This window comes from Vulpes vulpes, chromosome 7 (genome assembly GCF_048418805.1).
Source record: "Vulpes vulpes isolate BD-2025 chromosome 7, VulVul3, whole genome shotgun sequence".
NCBI classification, from domain to species: Eukaryota; Metazoa; Chordata; class Mammalia; order Carnivora; family Canidae; genus Vulpes; species Vulpes vulpes.
In genome coordinates, this window is record NC_132786.1 from 124,920,729 (window position 1) to 124,941,409 (window position 20,681).

Consider the following 20,681-nt stretch of genomic DNA (forward strand, 5'->3'; position numbering starts at 1 on the left):
TTTCAGGACCTTGTGTTCAAGGCCCCCCTTGGGCATGGAGCCTACCAAAAAAAAGGGGGGGGGCATTGGCTTTTTTCAAAAACTAGAACAATTGAATTCTTGGTTTTCCCATCATGAGTATTTGCATTTATTATTTGCCATGGGCATATTCCTGTGATGATTTTCTTCTTAATGGACACACTATACCCCTTCTACTTTCTGGGACTTAATTTGAGAATAAAAATTGAGGATTACATTTATGTCCTGGATTTAATCTTTATTAAATTTCATCTGGAAATAAGTTTTTAATTATATGAACATTATTTAAAAAGGCAGAGAACACATATAAACACATAGGAAAAAAAGTAAAATCCTATGTAATGTCATGGCCCAGAGATCACCACCATGAGGATTTTGGTGACTATCCTTTCAGGACTATCTCTTAAATTAGAAATATATTCTTATGCCTCACAAAAATGAGACTACAGTACATATATGTTTGTTGATTTTATTTTACTCGATGATACAAATATATCAATACAGCATTCTTAATTTTGTGTAGTATTCCATTGTATAGTCATAACAATTTACTAATCCAGCTGCTCAATTTTGGACGCTCAGGTTGCATTAGTATACTTTGATATTGCAAATATCTAGCATCCTCATTTTGACCAAGAGAGAAGGGGTGGTTGTCAGAATATGGTTTTTAGTAAATGCACTGTGGAAAAAATACATTTTGCAAAAAACACACTGCAAATAATTGCAAAAACCACGTGAGGTCTGTATATCTATGTAAACTCCCGCAAGGTACAGATTAAGACGTGTTCATTTTTGCATTCATAGCAGGAACTCAGTGAATGTTTGTAAATGAATGCGTATTTTACTAGAACTTCGGCCCTGTGTTTTTGCGTCTCTGTGTAGAGCTGCCCTTTATTAGAGACATTTCTTTTTGGCATCGTGGGATGGACCCCACCTCTTCTAAGAACCACAGAATTTAACAGAACCTTGAGGGAGTCCGTAAAAACTGTCTTCGATAATGAGACATCTGTGTGACTAACTGTACAAACACAGCATGAGTGTAAAGGAGGTGACGTTCAACTTCGTGCTCTCCTGCCGCCTTCTTAGCAGGTCTCTCCCACAACTAAGAAGCAGGGACCTCCCGGAGCACAGCGGGGGAAGAGCTGGGGCTTTAAAATCCGGTCGGCCTCTGGTATCAGACCCTGCTGCCAGTACTTACTGGTTAAATAAGAATTGTCAAGTCACAGGGTGCCTGGGTGGCTCTGTCAGTTAAGTGCCTGACTCTTGATTTTGACTCTGGTCATGATCTCTGGGTCACCAAGTCAGGCCTGCCTCAAGCTCTGCGCTCAGCGAGGAATCTGCTTGGGATTCTCCACCCTCCTCCCCACCCTGCCCCGCGCATGCACACAAAAGCTCACACACTGTCTCTAAAATAGATAGATAGATAGATAGATAGATAGATAGATAGATAGATAGATAGAATCTTTAAAAGATTGTCAAGTTACTGGACCTGTAAAATCAGACCACCTTGTTGTGAGGTTTAAATGGGCTAAAGTCTGTAAAGCAGTACGGTCCCTCGAACATAATATGTCCCAGACTTGCCGCTGCTGTGCATGTAGTATGTGCATGCACACAGCCATGTGTGTGTGCATGTGGGACGGGGGGGCAAGCTGTCACAACAGGTGTGGGGTGTTCCTCAAGCTTTTCATGTTTTAAGGCTTTGGCTTGTTGAATTAAATCATAAACGCACCTCAGATTTCACTTGCTAGCATTGCAAGACATTCAATGCAAACAGTCTAAAAAAATATGATAGAAAATGCTTTTCAAGGCAGGTTTGCATGAAAGGGTGACCCTGCAGCCTAAAACCGCCTTTGAGTCACGAGACGTTTTCTCTACTTCCCTGAAAGATGTCATGATGAATTAAACAGCAGTAGACTCGCCTTCCTGAAGGTCAGTGGCTTTAAATAGCATCCGTTAAGGTCGTGTGGCCGAGACCCCTGGCCTCTAGCTGTATGCAGAAGAGTGACCTCAGGGTCATTTTCTCCCTGGAAGGTCCTGTATCTTGTTGAAGTCAGGACCATGTGTTCCCGGGAAGGCTGATGACTGGGCTGGAAGCTGAAAGACGCCTTCCGGCCCCTCACCTGAGGCCAGGACACCACCACGCACAGGGTCCTGCCGCGGACAGGGTCACGTCGGGGCAGGTCGTTTTGGGCTATGGCTTTTAACACTCGTGCTGGTATTCACGTTCACTTTGTCACGACCTGCTGCTCCCTCCTGCCTTCGAGTCTGTAGACCTTCGGGCTCCTGGCTGGGGCTTCCCCGGGACCCCCATGTCTGCAGGGCAGCTGGGCCTCAGCGGGGCTGCGGGCTGTGTTACCAGCACCGGCCTCTGCTCCGGGGCACACAGCTGGGCTGAACCTGGGGACATCCTGGGGACGTCCTGGGGATGTCCTGGGCATATCCTGGGGACGTCTTGGGCACATCCTGGGCATGTCCTGGGCACATCCTGGGCACGTCCTGGGACATCCTGGGCACGTCCTGGGCATGTCCTGGGCACATCCTGGGACGTCCTGGGGACGTCCTGAACACATCCTGGGCAAGTCCTGGGCATGTCCTGGGCATATCCTGGGGACATCTTGGGCACATCCTGGGCATGTCCTGGGGACATGCTGGGCACATCCTGGGCACGTCCTGGGGACATCCTGGGCACATCCTGGGGACGTCCTAGGCACATCCTGGGCACGTCCTGGGCATATCCTGGGGACATCCTGGGCACATCCTGGGCATGTCCTGGACACATCCTGGACGGCCATGACACTTTCTCTGCCTTCCCAGGAGCGCCCGCCCCACCCTGCCCCTGCCCCACCGTGGCACTGAGCTCCCCAAGGGCGAGGACTGCACCCCCTGCTCGTGCGGCCCTAGACAGTGACAAGGCCTTGAAGGAGCAACACTTGCGGTGGCTCGCAGAGGAGGCCCCAGCCCCGTTCTTCCCGAGTGAGCGGCCTTCGCCCGGTGCCAGGGCACGAGGTGTCCCCTGCGTGACCCGGCCTTGGACCCCAGCTCTGTCGTGACCGCGCCCAGCAGGGGGCCCACGGGAGCCAGCTTCCGCTTCCTGGCCTGTGCTGCTCAAAAACACTACCTGTGACCGGGTAACGAGTGGCTGTGGAAGGCACTGGGCGTGGGCTTCAGTCCTGAAGAAAGCAGGCCTCCCTGCCCCTCAGCCTCCCTGCCCCTGGGCCTCCCCACCCCTCAGAACTCCCTACCCCCGGCCTCCCTACCCTCAGCCTCCCCACCCCTCGCCTCTCCCAACCCCCGGCCTCCCTATCCTCTGGCCTCCCTACGCCTGGGACTCTCCGTAACCCCCCACCCCCCCACCCCCGCCTCCCTGCCCCTCGGCACTCCCCATGATGAAGGAAATTAGTTTTGCTACTATTTATTGTATCAGCTAGTAGCTTGTGTTGGGTGTCTGAGTACATGTGAATCTGGAAAACTCTTCTTGGTTTTTAATCCAAGTACGGTGCTTTACAGAGTATATATCCTGCGAACATAACATAAGCCAATTCCAATAAGGAAAACCTGGAAAATTTAGTGCAAATTAATAACTTACCCCATGACCATTACCCAGCTTTTTGTGTGTACACCAAACGTAGTGTATATGGAATGAACTAGATTGTTCTTTTAAAGATCCATCCCTACCCTGTAGAAGGGCAGCCCTTTGGCAAGACCATAAGCAATATACAGCAGTACGGGTTTTTCTCTGGAACACATTCTAAAGTGTATTTTTCCCATAAAATCACCTATTTCAGCATCTAAATGATAAAGTCTAGCTAAAGGTTTATGACATTACTAAGCTGTTGATTATCACTAAACAAAAGGAACATTAAAAAAATTCCTGGGGCACCTGGGTGACTCAGTGGGTTAAGCGTCTGCCTTCACTTCATGATCTTGGGGCCCTGGCTCAGGTCATGATTCCAGGGCCCTGGCTCTGGTCATGGTCTCGGGGGCCCTGGCTCAGGTCATGGTCTCAGGGGCCCTGGCTCAGGTCATGGTCTCAGGGGCCCTGGCTCAGGTCATGATCTCGGGGCCCTGGCTCAGGTCATGGTCTCGGGGGCCCTGGCCCAGGTCATGATCTCAGGGGGTCTGGTTCAGGTCATGATCTCGGGGGCCCTGGCTCAGGTCATGATCTCAGGGTTCTCGGATTGAGCCCCAGGTCGGGCTCCCTGCTCAGTGGGGAGTCTGCTTCTCCCTCTCCCTCTATGTGCTCACACAGTCTCTCTCTCTCTCTCTCTCTGATAAACAAATCTTAAAAAAATAATAAATCCCTAATTAAAATGTAAGCCTACACTATTAAGTTACCTATAAGCTTTTACAGATTTGTAAAACGCAGAAAGCAAGGGGAATAATAACCCGATGACAAGGAAATGCAAGTTTGTTTTTAAACTCCTACTTTATATTAATGCTGATTCTTAAAATTCAAAACATCTGCTGATTTCAACTATTAAGGCGGAATAAACACATACATCCAGCCAAAGTAATTGTGTGTTAATTAAGCAGCAGTCCTTTGGGCATATTTGCAGCCAATAATTTTCTGTTTTCTCAAGAGATTTTTGCATTTTAAGACAGTTTCATTTGGGGGGGGGAAGAGAATAGTTCACTTTAAATCATTCCTGCTTTCTAAAAAGGGGGATTGATTTTTTGTGGGACAAAGTCTACCCATGATACCGTCCAGAATTGCTTTGACCTTCTCAGAAGGAACCTGGGCTTCCCTAGCAGCGAGACCCAGGCAATCCTGCTCCTCCCTGGACAGTTCCCAGCGTGGCTGGCTCACTTCGGGGATAATCGACAGTCTGCTGCCATCTCGTGGCCACTGAAGAAGTGTCCCTAGACGAGGGATGATGTCGTCTAGACCTGGAGAAGAATGCCTTGTCTTAGTCTGAATTCATGCTTTTTAATGAATTCACATTTTTGGAGAACTGTCCTCTTATTCCCAAAGGAACACCTCACCGTAAATCCTTAATAAACAACAACAACAACACATGACAGTTTGTACAGTGAATCCTCCTGCCTCTCACTCATGTAAAGTCATGCATGTATTATTAAGCATATATATTTATATTTTTCTGGATCATGTACATACCATTGCCAGCAGAGCATACATGGGCTCAAATTCCTGTTATCACACATGCAGAGACCATTCAGATTTCGATTTACGCGGTCAGGTGTTAGTTTTGACTGCTCTCTTGTGTTCATGAGCAAAACTGCAAGCTAGGAGAGACCACAGCCTTTTTGGTCCCACCCTGATGCTATCCTGAGTATATTTTCACTGAGTCTTTGTAGCGGTCGGTTGTCGGCTGTCGGCTGACTCAGGTCGACCGCATAGTCTCATCTCGTGGCTTCATAACATCAGGTGTCTCCCAGGAGCAAAGCTTGGATTCTGTGACCATGTCAGTCTTTAGCGTTACAGACCTTTCTCCTCTTTTGCAAACTGACCTGGCTTGTGAACGGATCATATTTATTGCTTTGCTCCAATAGCGCAATATCATAAAATTTCATGATTTTCATCCTTGTAATTAGTCCAAATTATCATCTTATGAATATACTTCAGGAAGTATCAAAATCCTCTTTCTAATGGGACAAAATTTTTGACAGGATTCCCAGCATGGGCTTGAATTCATTGTTAGGAAGTCCCTGAACTATTTTCAAACTCTTTTTTCAGATCAGACAAACAAATCTTCTAATTTCCTAAAATCAATTGCCAACGTGGGATTTTTGTCAGCAAGTCTGAAAAATACAGAAACGGTAGCTTTAGTTGTTCTCCTATAGTTTTCTCTGATAGGGAACTTTACACTATTTCGAGGATTTTGAAACAACAACAATGTCTGATAACAGACCATATGTTGCCATTTTAATTCTCCTCATGCTGAGTTAAACATATCTGTTGGGCATGAAACAAGAGAAATAAAAACATCACGAGCTTGAAGACATCCTTTATTTTTAAAAATGAATTTGTATATCTGTATGCCAAATATATTCAAGACAGTATTCTAAGCAATATAGAAATAGAAAGCTGTGATGCTTGTGTGTATAAGCTAGTATAGGACTTAAGCCCTCTTGAGGAGAGAATAATGTAGGAGAACATGCAACTAATGCAATAGTTGTGTGTTAGGACAGACAGTTGAAAACCACCCAGATCGCTTCAGAGATCAGAGCCCACGTAACAGGAGGGAGCCTCTGACCTAGGCCTTTCCTGAACGGGAAGGTAGACGCAGGTGGAGGTAGGAGGGAAGGAAAAGTGTTCCAGGTACATGAGATGCCATAAGCAAAAGCTCCGCAGTGGAGAAGTGTAACGCTTTACCTTCTGTTGAAATTAAATGCAACACGTTTTCGTAGAATGTGTTTTACTTGTTAAAATCTTGGAGGCCGACATTTGTATCATTAATTGTACCTTTTCTCTCTCTCTCTCTCTCTCTGAAGTTTGTAGTTCAGAACCAGAAAATGTCCAAGCTGACCCAGAAAATTATACCAGCCTGCTTGTGACGTGGGAGAGACCACGAGTGGTTTATGATACCATGATTGAGAAATTTGCCGTTCTGTATCAGCAGCTAGAGGGAGAAGACCAAACCAAGCGTGAATTTTTGACCGACGGCTATCAAGACTTGGTAAGTATAAGATCAGTTGTTTCATGTAGTGATAGCACTAGCATTTAATTTTCAAGGTGAGAACTTAACGGATGATGATATATTGTTGCCCTAAACTCTGTGTGAGACACTCCGGTGGGGAGGAGGGGAGCAGAAGCTATACCAAGCAAACAAGGTCAGACCTCACAGTGAATCACACTAGGTTCTTACTTGTTTTCAGTGACAGGGAGATCACAGCTTGGCCACCAACAGCATTATAGAGCAGACACTTGCAGAAGACTTGGGAACTAAAACTCATCTCGCGTAGCCTCTCTTTACAAATAAAGGGACTCAAGAAAGAGCTAAATACCTTGACTATGACCTTGACTTTCTCACAGTTGTGGAAATAATTGAACGTAGAATCTCAGTGCTCTGATACGGTCATATATCGTTGTCCCCACCATCCTCTGCCGGCACAAAAAAATACAGTAGGGGACTCTTTGCATCGAATTTCCAAGTAGCAGATGTGAAATCAACTGAGTCCGAACCTTTGGAATAGGAGGCAGATAATTTTGAGGCAAAGGTCCACTCCCTCTTCCTCCACAGCCATGCCAGCAAATTAAAGAAAATAAAGTACAGTATGGGACAGTTGAAGCACTATGTTGTCTACCTGAAGCCAATACAGCACTGTCTACTAACTAGGTGGAATTAAAATTAATACTTTTTTTTAAAAAAGTAACAGATTCCTTCTGTGACTTGAGCATCTCAGTATTAAATTTTGCCTTGGTAGGGAGGGATTGGCCATAGATTGGGGTCCAGTTGAGAAGACCCTGTCTGGGTATGGCTCCAGGAAAGCCCCATGGCAGGCCGGAGTCACTACTGACTGTGCCTTCAGACGGCCGGCGTCCCGCGAGGTCTGGGTATCTGCATCTGGACAAAAACTGTCCTTGTTATCACGGTGCTGAGTATCATGTGGACTAAACTGATAAGATACATAACAACATTTTAACCCGGGTGTCTAGAACAGAGACATTATGAAGTACGTCCACTGTGCGGTTTATGAGAACATGCCATTCTTTCTTTTCATAATGATGTTGAGAAGAGAATAATTCTAGCTTGTCTGGCATCTATATTGTTATGATAAAGAGATAAGTTGGGTGTTCATTGTATTTTTCACATCTTGCTCTTTGCCAATGCTGCATGTTTATTTGTCTAAAATATTTAATTTGTAGTTTGGGGTACTCATTTATGAATTTGATGAGTTCTAGTAAAAATGAAACTTTCTCTTTTTTTTAAGGTTTTTATGTATTTATTTTAGAGAGAAAGAGAATGTGAGAGAGCATAAGTGGTGGAGGGGGAGAAGCAGGCTGCCCATCGAGCAGGGAGCCTGATGTGGGGCTCGATCCCAGGACCGTGGGATCATGACCTGAGCTGAAGGCAACCTCTTAACTGACCAAGCCACCCAGGCGTCCCAAAATGAAACTTTCTAAAACTAATATCTAAACCAAAAAAAGCCTAGTTCACAAATATCACAAGTTCAACTTAACAACAGCCCATAAATTTTTTCTTAAATTAATAAGATAAATATTCCACTGACAAATAAGAAATGTTTTCCAAAGGTAAATGTCTATTATGTTAGGACTCTTATAATACACTTGTATAATTACTGACATCTCTCTTTTAGGGTGCTATTCTCAATAATTTAATACCCAATATGAGTTACGTGCTTCAGATAGTAGCCATATGCACTAATGGCTTATATGGAAAGTACAGTGACCAGCTCATTGTTGACATGCCTTCCGATGACCCTGGTAAGTGCTCTCCTGACATCCTTTATGTTATCTACGTATATGAGGCTCGTTTAGTTACTGGATACAGTTGGTGCTTTATCTCTGACTTTATATTGTTTTGGCCAAAGGGCGAAATTATTACCTTTTTTTTTGGTCTGGATCATCAGTTAATTTTATGAAGCTTGGAAACCATTTTCATTCAGCAGATGTGGTGCAGGACAATAAGTAAATTCATTCTAAACGTTGAAGTTTCCTATTTGTAAACTAAGAGCAGCAAAATCAGTTGTTATGTGTAATGGTCATTAAATGAAAATAGCTATGTAAATATTAAGACTTATATTTTCATAATGAAGAGTTGATTTCATTTGTGCTTATTTCCTTTTTCAGCACCCAAAGCATTTTGTAGTAAGTATACATGTGATCGTAGGATCATGTGAGGTACTTTGGAATATCTGTACAAAGTATCCAGCAGCTTATCTTAGGTATTTTTATCCACTTTCTGTAATTCTGTGTGAAGGGGGTAGAGTGTTTTCTTCTTAGCTGATTTGCCAGTATTCTTTCACAAAGCAAAACAAAGATGTTTCTAATTGTGTTTTATTTGCATGGATCTTCTCTAAGAATTATGGAAAAGTCTTTTGATCTAAAACCTTATGCAATAATTGAATGAAGTGCACAGCATCATAATTTGACCATTTACAAATGAATACAATTAAAATCTTCCCTTTGTCAGCATAAGCAGTTTTAAGGTAATAGGATGGAATTATGTATGTACGTATACATGTGTATATATATATGTTTACATACACATAGACATGCATATGCATATTCATAAATATATCCAAACATGCATACACAAGTGTAGATATTCTTCGGTCATCACTACCATACCTTAAGTCTACTCACTGATATTTTGTAAATTTTTAATGGAGATGGATAGTAAATAAACTCTATCAATTATAGCATATTCCAGTTCGACATTGAAGGAAAACCTATATATTGATTAACCTTTGTGGTCTATATGAATTAGCAAGGACTTTAATCCATTGTGAGCTTGCTCATTGATTACCTCAACATAGTTGGTCTCACTAGTTAAATTTTTAAGTTGATGTATATATGTCAGAGCATTAGATGATAGATTATATGTGCTTCTAAACCACGGGCTACGAAACTTGCCAAGCTATTTCCCAGGTTACAATGTTAATGGCTGATAAATATTAATTACTATCATGATGACAGTATCACTAATTAATATTTCTTACGATCAGCATCATGGCCTGGGTATGATGTATTGCTTTTATTTAACATTGTTCTTCAAAATTAGGCTACTTTTAAATGGAATGTGAACACTAAATCTTATTGAAAGGTGGGTATCAAATTTACTGACCCTGACTTCAGTTATACCGTCCTCCACTGTCATCTCTCACCATAGTTCCCCATATCGATCCACCTAGCAGTGCAACATTGACTATATTGGCCAATATCATATGTGAATTGAAGAAGTATGGCACGTAAAAATCTCCTCGAATCCTATTGTATATTTTAGGATATGAATTATATTAAATGCATTCATTTAATTTACTACTTTGGTTTAATTATACCACTCTCATTTCTGCACATGAAACAATGTCCCAGGAGTTTACAAAAAATAATTACTTCCATCTATTTGTGTTATGTCTTTCTTGCTCTATCCACTATACCAGAATTTCAAACTTTATGAATTCTTTCGTTTTTACTTTTGAAATGCTTATTGCATAAAGAAAACAGATCAAATGTCTATTTTCTACAGAAGTAATTTCTGAGTGATCCTTTTAGACTGAGTCTATACTGGCACAAAGTACAACACTCTTGTATCATTTGTAGAACGTTCACATTTGTACAAAATAACAAATATTATAATTTGATTTCCATTTATTCAAAGGCTGAGGACACTGTCGAACTAATGAGATGTTAGTCCCCGTGGATATCTCAGTCCCTTAAAGCATTTTGTACGGTAATGATGTTTTAGTAAAAGATGGTATTTGATTTGATGTTCCACTATGATATCCCTCTGTAAATCCAAGGTTAAAAACTTAGACTATTCTGCAATTATTGCCACCAAAATAATTTGGTGACAGTCCTTCATCAAAAACCAACTTACCCAAAGTTTGGGGTCTTCCTATTTCTTCATAAAGAAAAGATTTGTTCTTTTGGAACTCACTTTTTTTTCTGATCTAAAAGGTGGCAATGGCATTTCAATTCATATATTTTTAATTTGTTACTAAAACTACATTATCTTAAATATTGTATCTGTTGTAAATATTTCACAGTAGAAGTCTTGATAAAAGTACTATCTTGTGCTTTAGTGTGATGGTACCTACCAGCTTTGTGAATTTTATAACTTATGTGGCTAATGTAGATAGATGTAAGTGGCTTTTGAGTTTGCTGCTTATTTCATGGTTTTCATCAGTACCATTTCATCCTGTTAATCATATGGTTCATTACCTTAGTAACATTGTAATGTACCCTGTTGAATTATTTTATTATTATTTTGGATAAGCTGTTTTCTAAATACTGTATTGTTTTTTACTTTCGTTAAAAAGAAATGAAGGGGGTCACTTCTAATTGCCCTCATTCTTTCAATGGTAGATTTCAAATATCTTAATCAATATCTATCTACGAAGGAAAACTCAACCTTCTAAGTTGTGCATTTAACTTTGGCTAATTTGATTATTGCTTGTGCATTTTCATTACACTTGCTGTGTACCACAGTGTCACCATAAAATGAGTGTCCATTAAATATGTCTATAAATTGCTATTTTAAAATAACCTGCATAAATTCATATTAAGAAACTATTCAAATTCCTCCAGAAAAGGTTAGTAAGCTTAAACTGAAATGTATATTTTTCCAAATACTTTGTAGAAAACTATATTTATGAATAAACTATTCATAAATATATTTATTTCATTGTAACTAAAATAAGTGTGTCATTTCTATAATGTAGAGTTAATTATTATACAATTATAGAGGATATCATTTAAGTACACGTTTTAGGGTCTTGGTAATTATATGTGTTAAATTTAAATGCATGGTGACTTAGATCTACACATTTTTCTGTTGTTGTGTGCTTGTCAGTTGTGTAACAGTTGTGTTTGTTAAATCACGGTCTCTCTGTCCTCGCTCTGTCTGTATCATCATGTGCTATGGCTGTTATTATATAATATTTAAAATCACAGTTTCAAGAGATTGCAGTCTACGTTGCTTCGACCTCTTGCAGTGTGAAACTTGGCTTTCTTTAGACAATTAAATAAGCCTTGCTTGCCAACCTACATCAGTGTTGCTTTTTTGTGTCGTGGAATATTAATGTGTTACTAACATGCTCTTCTAGAAAACTTAACATGACATGTGCCCCCAAACTAAACTGTAATGAACCAATAATAGCTTTTGTTCAGTTATCACACATGTGAATTTTCTGTATTCGCTCAAAAAATACATTAACAGTCTTTACTGTGGGACTTTTTATAGCCTTCATGCAGTCTATTTTGATGAAGTGAGTGAGAAGACTGCAAACCAGTATGATTTTGAACTACTTAATATATCAGTATTGTCTGAGTCCGATCAATGGCTGCTAAAATACCAGTTATTCTGGTGAAGAACCAGCAGGCCAGAGGGTACCCAATATGAGCTTGCGCCCATCACCAGAACTATACCTTGGGCGCTGTGAACTCTCAGACTCAGAAGTATGGCTTTAGAATCTCCAGGAAGATTAAAAAAAAAACACACATTTTAAAAAAATGTATTTGACAGAGAGCATGAGCTGTGGAGGGGTGGGGAGTGGAGGGGCAGGCAAAGAGAGGGAGAGAGAGGCAGACTCCCCTCTGAGCCAGGAGCCCGACGACATGGGGCTCGATCCCAGGACCCTGGGATCATGACCTGAGCCCAAGACAGACGCTTAACTGACTGAGCCACCCAGGCGCCCCTGATAGAAAAAAATTTCTAAAAGTATTGTATTTCACAATTGTTCTGAAGACACTCAGCAGAGAGATTTCTGGATTATATGGGGGAAAAGGTGATCCAGGGCAACCCCAGAATTTTAGTCAATTCAAATAATCTAATTGGAAACCAAATTGAAGTTAACTTATGCTGTGGTAAAAGGATAAGGATAAATCACATGCAATCATGCACTCAGAGAATATTGAAAGGAAAGAAAATCAGTCATCACTGTGATAATTATACCTGCCCTGCCCCAGCCTTGACAATCAATAAGAAAACTACTTTTGCCTGTTAAAAGTATGAAGTTAGGTAAAGATAGACCATGTTTTTATTTGCTTGCTTGTTTGTTTTTAATTTTAAAACATTTCCTTAAACATGTTGAAGAGAACAGATTATCATTGAGACTTTTTTCCCATAGCCTCTTAGCAGAGAAAAATCGATAGTATAATATTCTTATGACTTGCCCTCACTAACATTAAAATATTTTTTCTTTTTTCCCATAGCCTCTTAGCAGAGAAAAATCGATAGTATAATATTCTTATGACTTGCCCTCACTAACATTAAAATATTTTAAAAGTTCATGAAGGGTGTGACTCCACTTAAGAGCATTTTGGTAACATTATGCATGGTCTCACATGCTGAATTTGAAGGCTCTCACATGCATGAACTTCTTTAAATGTAGTTTATAGAAAATCATATTGAAGGTTCTTATTTGTCTTTTATAGTTTAGCTGCATCCCATCTTTAAACTCACTGTACTGATTTCCTTGGAGGTCATAGAGACACAAATGTTTCAAACTATTGAAATCCTCTCAATTCGAAAACAGAATAAAGAGCACGAAAAACAAAAAATGGAAAACAGAGAACATTGATGGTCCAAATAAAGGTTTCCAAAGTTTTTCATGGTCAGTTTTAATAAGAAAAAAACTAATTGAGGGTTAGAATTTAACTCAGGGCTAAATTAAAATTGTTTAGGCTAACAAACTTTGAGAGAGCTGAATGGCTAAGAGTATTAATTTTGCCTAAATTCTCTAAGAGATTGACTCACTTCCAAATTTTTCTTGAATTCTCCTCTAAATGGAATCCATGCACAGGACTACATTTTATGGTCTTAACATTTCTTAATGCCTAGAAATTTTATGATAAAAATAAACTCAAGGAAGTCTGTATTATAGAAGAGGCCTGGATTTGACCAATGTTTCCTGTTAGTTCACTTTTGCCTTTGAAAACTTTAGAGAATGTGCATCTCCCCTGAGGATACCTAGAGGCCTAAAGCATAATCACAAGCAGCACAGGGCTAGGGAAGAGTGTGAGTGTCGGGGTGGAATGAGATTCTGTGAAGTAATAGGAACAAGAGACGCATCGCTGTGCTAACGCTCGGTCCAGCTGAGCCCGACGCAGCTCAGATGCGGAGTGAACCTGCTTCTCGCTCGGCCCTCAGTGACCCGCGTGGGGTCTAGACTCCTTGTGGCGGGAGAGAACCAGCGCCTAGTCTCTCCTCGTTCGCGGACAGGTTTTAAGATCGAGATAATCCATGTACTGGAAATACACGGATTCTGGTCCTTGGGAATAGTAGGCTTGAATGATCCTGGCCATTTAGATGGCCAGCCGTCTAAACAGCACAGCCGGGCTTCCCTGGAGAGGAGGGACTGGGATGAAGCAGGGACTGGGAGGATGTGGTCCTGCGGCTACCAGGCTGGACCTGCGGGAAGACACCGGCCACTTGGTGCAATGCCCTGCATACGTCTGAGCGTGAGCCCAAATCCACGGTATAAGAGGATCATTTGACCTCACTCGGAAGAGGAACTGAAAGGATAAGAAGCCGAATAAGAAAATAAATCCTGTCAATTCTCCCCCTAATCCCTAGCATTTCCTTATCAACCCTGTTAAGGATGAAGGTCTACACTGAGAAAAAAGTATTTGGGTTTTTTTATACTCTGTAGTGTCAGCCTGCCCCCCTCTCCCTTCTTAGCTTCAGTCACACATGAGGGGAGGGGGAAGGAGAAGGGAGTTGGGGTAGAGGATAGAGATGAAGGCTTCGACTGCAGCTTCACGTAGGTTGGCGTGGTGGCGTGTTACGCAGTGTTCAGTACTGTCGGAAACTAAAATCTGAGATTTTTTTTTTTGGAGATTCTGTATTTTCAAAGCTAAAAAGCCTTTCTCCACCCCCCCTTCTCTCTCCTCTTTCCATCGAAAGGTAAACCCACATGGTTGAAATAGTTGATTAAACGTTTTAATAATTTTGTTTCTATTTTTGTAGAACTTGACCTCTTCCCTGAATTGATTGGAACTGAAGAAATAGTCAAGGTATTATAGCTCTTTTCATATTACAATGTTTTAAAATTAAAAAGTCTTTTTTCAGTTATTGGCTAGATTTCAGATGTTGCATTAATCAAAGTTTGTGCGGCATTATTCATTGTAGGAGTTAGTTGCTGAGCTTCGTAGGTAGGCATGTAATTGATATACATGATTCCTCCACGGAAGAGTTGGAAGACACTTTGATAGTATAATAAAAAAAAAAAACAAAAAGGTTGGTGATAATTTAAAAAGTGAACTTTCAAGATAATTATAGCTATTAATTATAACTCAGAATTTTTTCAATGTTCAAGTTTTTCTAAAAGACTAACATTTAACCAATTCTTAACATTTCTGCAGTTTATTTATAAATAACTAATGGTTGACAGATTGATCATAAATATGAGCCAAAATATAGGTTGTATATACGCTTCTGCCCATTGAATCTAAACAATTGTGTTTGGATTATTCTTATTATAAATGTTTGTTGCTAACATAACATCCTATAAGTAAATAAGTATTTTAAAAGATTTATAAATTTTAACATTAGCTTAATTTTTAAAATTGAGACAAAATGACTGGTGCATCTTCTGTCTCACCGTACAGCCAAATGTATTATTCATCGTAACTGAAATTATGTTAAATGCAGGTGCTGTTCTTAATGTAATACAAATGTACACGTATGTATGTGTGTGTATGAGGCCATAGAGCATGATAACTAATGCTACTACTATCTGGCAATAAATAGCAGCTAGGTTGTATTTTCACATGTAGAATTATCTCAATAATTTTTATGTCTTATAAAAATTAAAGGATTAATTTATACACAAAGGATTATTCTACCAAAGTGAGCAGTCCGCCTTTCAACGAGAGTTCACAAAATCCAGCCAAGGATACCTTTGTGTGTGTCTGTGTGCCTACACATGGATAGGTGTAAACCCAGCCGCGATCACCAGGGTGCAGACTGCCGACTTCTCATTGCATCTTCACACGGTAGAGAGCAGAGCAGAAGCAGCAAGGTCTCTCATGACTCTTCCTAGAAGAGCATTAATCCCATTCATGAAGATCTACCCTTAAGACCTCATCTAATCTCGGTTACTTCCCAAAGGCTACACTTCCTAATACCATCACTCTGATTTCTACATAGGAATTCAGGGAGGTACAAATATTTAGTCCATGCATGACACTATTCGCTACCACGGATTCATGCAGGAATGAATGTTGGCAAATTCCTAGAACGTATCTGTAATGGTTATTTATTTATTTATTTATTTATTTATTCATTCATTCATTCATTCATTTATGAGAGACACACAGAGAGAGAGGCAGAGATGCAGGCAGAGGGAGAAGCAGGCTCCATGCAGGGAGCCCGATGTGGGACTCGATCCCAGAACTCCAGGATCATGCCCTGGGTCGAAGGCAGGCACTCATCTGCCAAGCCACCCAGGGTCCATGTAATGGTTTTTAAAACTGAATTTGGAAGCCAATAGTTTGGGCGATGTTTCTTAGATTGTCTTCAAATAAAAATGCATTACTTTGAAGGATAAAGTATCTCCAGCATGATCCAGGCCTTACAATAAAATTTCCTAAATGGAAGCTGTGAAGAATAACAGGTGTGACACAGTTCAGAACCACAGTGGAAGAGAGATCCACAGTAACTTCATAAGAAAATGTAGGGAGGAGTATACATTAAAATATTTGTGGTTTCAGGTTTGTATAAAGTAATCATAGAGGATGAATGATCTGTTCTTGAAGTGTTGACATGAGGTCACATGCCTTCATAGAGATCTACAAGATGTGGTTAGGTAGGATCAATGAATGGCACCTCATTTTCATCACATTTTTTAAAAGATTTCTTTATTTAGTTTAGAGACCGAGAGCGTGGGCAGGGGGCAGGACCAGAGGGAGAGGGAGAGAGAGTCTCAAGCAGACTCTGCACTGAGCACAGACCCTGACCCAGGGCTTAGGGCCTGAGCCGAAACCAAGAGTTGGATGCTTAACCAACTGCTCCATCCCAGCACCCCCATTTTCATCAGATTCTGAGAGGTATATGAACACAGTTTAAGATTCAGATTCTTTCTCCTAAAATTGGTTAGTTCTTACTAATTTGTACTGTCAGTTTTCTTCTTTTAAGGGATGTGACTTTAAAAGATCTGACAAGTGACAGTCCTGCGGGCCAACAGAGGTAGCCCCTTGATCCCTCCGGCTCTGAGGGATCTGAGGATCAGGCTGGAGGAAAAGCCAGGCCGGGAGCCCCCTACCCAACCCCCCCACCCCTCAGGCCCCTTTGGAGTCTCCAGCACCCCCCCCCCCCATGTGATAAATGTCCCAGCCCCATGGGTTATGTTGTGCGGCCAGATTTGACGTTAGCCGTCACGCCCTGGCTGGGTGTTTGAAGAAAGTGCCTAAATGCTGCTGAGGCTGACGGGGGCAATAGCAGCGGAGGCTGGTCTTTGAAAGCCGGCCGCCGGGGCGGGGAGAGCAGGTGAGGAGACCGGCTCCGCTGCAGCTGTTTCATGTCCACCAGTCCAGGTGGTGACCCGGAGTCTGTGGCGGGGACAGGGCTGCCGCGCTGCGTGAGGGGTGGCCGTTTCCTTTGCTTTCTCTGGGGGTGAATGTGTGCGTATGCTCTCTTCACACCTTTTTGGGAAGCAGAGAGAAGGCTGGGGACGAGGGTGAGCTGGAGTGGAAGCCAGGGGACCTGGGCTCGCTGCTGCCTTGCCTCCCCTTGTGTCCCCCTAAAGGGAAGCACGGTTCACAAGGAGGTTCACATCCCAGGCTTCAGAGTGACAACAGCATGTCCCATAGCCTACCTGGACAACGCCTGTGGCCGTTTCAATTTCGAAGCACATGATTAGACATGTCATAAAAATGTACAGTTAAAAAAGAAAAAACATACAGCAAAAAACATGGGTCTTGGTTGACCTCTAGCCAGAGTGCTCCTGGGCCACGACAGTGACAAGTGTTCCTGAAAGACTGGGTCACCCCAATGGTGTTTCAAAGGAAAATATAAAATTCCCTGGTGCTAGAAGCATAGTTTGACAATTTGTCTTTAACAGAGTGTCTATGGGGCACCTGGTGGCTCAGTTGGTGAAGTGTCTGGCCTCTTGGTGTTGGCCCAGGCCATGGTCACAGGGTCCTGAGATCGAGCTCCTGGTCAGGCTCTGTGCTCAGCTGGAGTCTACTCATCCCTCTCCCTCCGCTCCTCCGTTCTACTCCCTCTCCCTCTCTCTCTCTCAAATAAATGAAATATTTTAAAACAATAGTAACAGTTGTTAATTGGATTTAAATTAAAAATCTTAAAAATATAAAAGAAGAAGATGTCCACCTATGTCTTGAGTGGAAAATATTTAAAACAAAATGAAAAGCCAACACTTCTAGTTGTAAATCTTCCTCTTATGGTGACTTAGAAATTATGACTTATTCTGAATGCATCCAAAGAAATATCCTGAAAACGCAACTAGTTAGATCTTTGAAACAAATTGTTCCACTTCATATTATAAGAAGCTAATTGCTATTGAGTTGTTGCCAGAGGCACTGAACAGAGAAACATGAAATAAGTGCCGTGATGAATAACGTGTCGATAAATAGATCATAACGCACCTTTCTTTCAAAGCTGTGGTACCTATTAATTTAATTACTTCCACGCATTAAGAATAAAGGCGGCCGTAAACAGGGTGTTTTCACGGAGTTTGCGGAGGGTCCTGGAGGGGGAGGAGAAGGGCCCTGGGCTGGAGTCAAGGCTTCTGTGCGCCGGAGCCGGGTAGCTCCAAGGTGGAGGGGGCGGTACCGGTACCGGCCGGTATCGGGCCTTATTACGCATTCGGGGCTGCGGCTGCTTCTTACTCCCTTCGGTTCCCTTAAATCTCGTTTGCTTTTCACAGGAGGAAGAAGGGGGCAGAGACAGCGGAGAGGACGCTCTTGTGAATCCCGGCAGAGGCCGCGCCACAAACCACATAAGGAGGAAGGAGCCCCAGGTTCCCACCACGACCCACTACAACCACGCGGGGACCCAACACAACGAGGCCAAGACCCACCGGCCCCCAGCGAGGCCCGGTGTGCGCCCCACCTCCCAGTGGGCCACGGCGCCCGCCCCCCGCGGAGGGGCCCCCTGGACTCCCCGGAGCGCGGCCCGGCCGCCGCCTCCCACGCCGGGCGGCCGCCCCCAGACGCCGGCCGCGCCTCCGCAGGTGCACCTGCCCGGGCCCGCGGGGTCGGGCGCAGAGGCCCCCGAGGCGTCCGCCGACCTGGGCGAGGACGAGGGCCTGCTGACCGCGCTCGGGCTGGCCCCGGGCGCCCCCGACTCCTCGGGCTCCAGCGCCGCCGCCGCGCCCGCGCCCCCGCCCGCGCCCTCGGAGGACAGCGGGCCCCCGCCGGCCGCGCCCCGGGCCCCGGCGCACCACGGCCTCGCCCCCCCGCCCGCGGGGCCCGCTCCCGGGGAGCCCGCCGCGTCCGGCTCCGGGGCCGAGGAGCCCCCGCCCGACGCCGCCTCCGACGCAGGCGGGGCCGGCTCCGCGCAGCCCTCGGCCCCGCGCGCCCCCGCGACCCCCGGCGCGCACGGGCCGCCCCCCGCCAGCGCGGCCTCGGCCCCGACGGCGCCCCCCGGACGGCAGGACCCGGGCCCCCCGCGGCCCCCCGCCAGCGCGGCGCACCCGCCCAGCACGCCGCCCGGCCCCCACGGTGAGACGCCCGCCCGGCCCGCCCGCGCTAGCCCCAGCCCGGCCCGCGCTCGAGCCCCCCCGCTGCTTGCCGGCCGGACCCGCAGCGCCAGCCCTGCCGCTTCCAGCCGCGCCCCGGCCCCGGCCCCGGCCCCGGCCCCGGCCCCGCATGCCGCGCCCTGGGACGCCGCCGCCGCCCGCAGCCCGCCGCCCCCGGAGCCCGCCGCCGCCGCCGCCGCCGCTTCCCCGACGCTTGCGCTGCCCACAGCCCCCGAGCGCGGCCCCGCGCCCCCCGCGCCCCCCGCGCCCCTGCTGCTGCCCCCGCCCGGCGCGTCGGGCGACGGGGACGGGGACGGGGACGGCGACGCCGACTGGTCGGGCGCCCCCGCGGACAGCGCGCTCCCCGCCCCCGACGGCCGGCCGGGCCCCGCGATGCCGCGCGCCGCACCTGTGCCCCCGGGGCAGGCGGGGCCGCGCGCGGAGGCCGACGTCGCGCTCCGCCCCGAGCCCGCCCCGCAGGGGGTGCCCGGCGCCCCGGAGGACGCCCCGGAGGACGCCCCGGAGGACGCCCCGGAGGACGCCGTCGGGGTGCGGCCCTCGCGGGCCCCGGTGCAGGCCCTCGGGGCGGCCGGGCCGACCCCTGCGCTGGGCGCCGCCCCCCGCGAGCCCGCTGCTGCCCCCGCCCCCGCCCCCGCCCCCGCCCCGCCGCCCCTCTGCGAGCCGTCGGCCCTCCCCGCGGAGCCGCTGCAGCCCTCCCTGCGGGCCCCCGAGGGGCGCGCCGCGCTCACCACCGCCTCGCCCGCGCCGCCAGAGCCCCCGACCCCGACCCCGACGGCCGACAGCCCAGGGCCGGGGCGCGGCAGGGCCGCCTCGGGGGGAGCCGCGTCCGCCCCCGGGGCCCAGGGGCCCGCCGCTAACCCCCAGGGTTCAACCGCTTCTCATGCGAGTGAGATCTCCTTGGACCCGCTGTGGCCTAGTCGCCAAAGTCCGCAGTGGGCTCCGTCCGTGCTCGGCGAGGAGCCGCTGCCCACGGCCAGGCTGCAGGTGAGCCATGCGCTCGCCCCGGGCGGAAGGCGGGCACCTGCTACCCCGGCCTTACTCACGAGCGAGCTCCTGTATCCCCAGGAGCTTCTCACCTCCACCGACGGGCCCCTGGCAGACGAGGCGTTGGCTGGGGCTCCAGCCTCCATGGCCAGTCTGCAGGTGAGCCATGCGCTCGCCCCAGGTGGAAGGCGTGCACCTGCTACCCCGGCCTTACCGACAACTGCACCACTGAGCACACTCACGAGCGAGCTCGTATATCCCCATGAGGTTCTCACCTCCACCGAGGGGTCCCTGGCCGACGAGGTGTTGGC

The 20,681-nt window shown here is 45.9% G+C and overlaps 1 protein-coding gene across 1 annotated transcript in view; it reads left to right on the top strand.

Moving 5' to 3' along the window:
• Positions 1 to 20,681, top strand: part of PTPRZ1 (protein tyrosine phosphatase receptor type Z1) — a 171,710-nt gene that overhangs the window by 108,024 nt on the left and 43,005 nt on the right. Inside the window, exons 9-12 of the mRNA XM_072764910.1 lie at positions 6,472 to 6,656; positions 8,299 to 8,425; positions 14,634 to 14,680; positions 18,553 to 19,348. Of these exons, the coding sequence (XP_072621011.1) occupies positions 6,472 to 6,656; positions 8,299 to 8,425; positions 14,634 to 14,680; positions 18,553 to 19,348 (1,155 nt within the window). The remainder of the gene's footprint in view (positions 1 to 6,471; positions 6,657 to 8,298; positions 8,426 to 14,633; positions 14,681 to 18,552; positions 19,349 to 20,681) is intronic.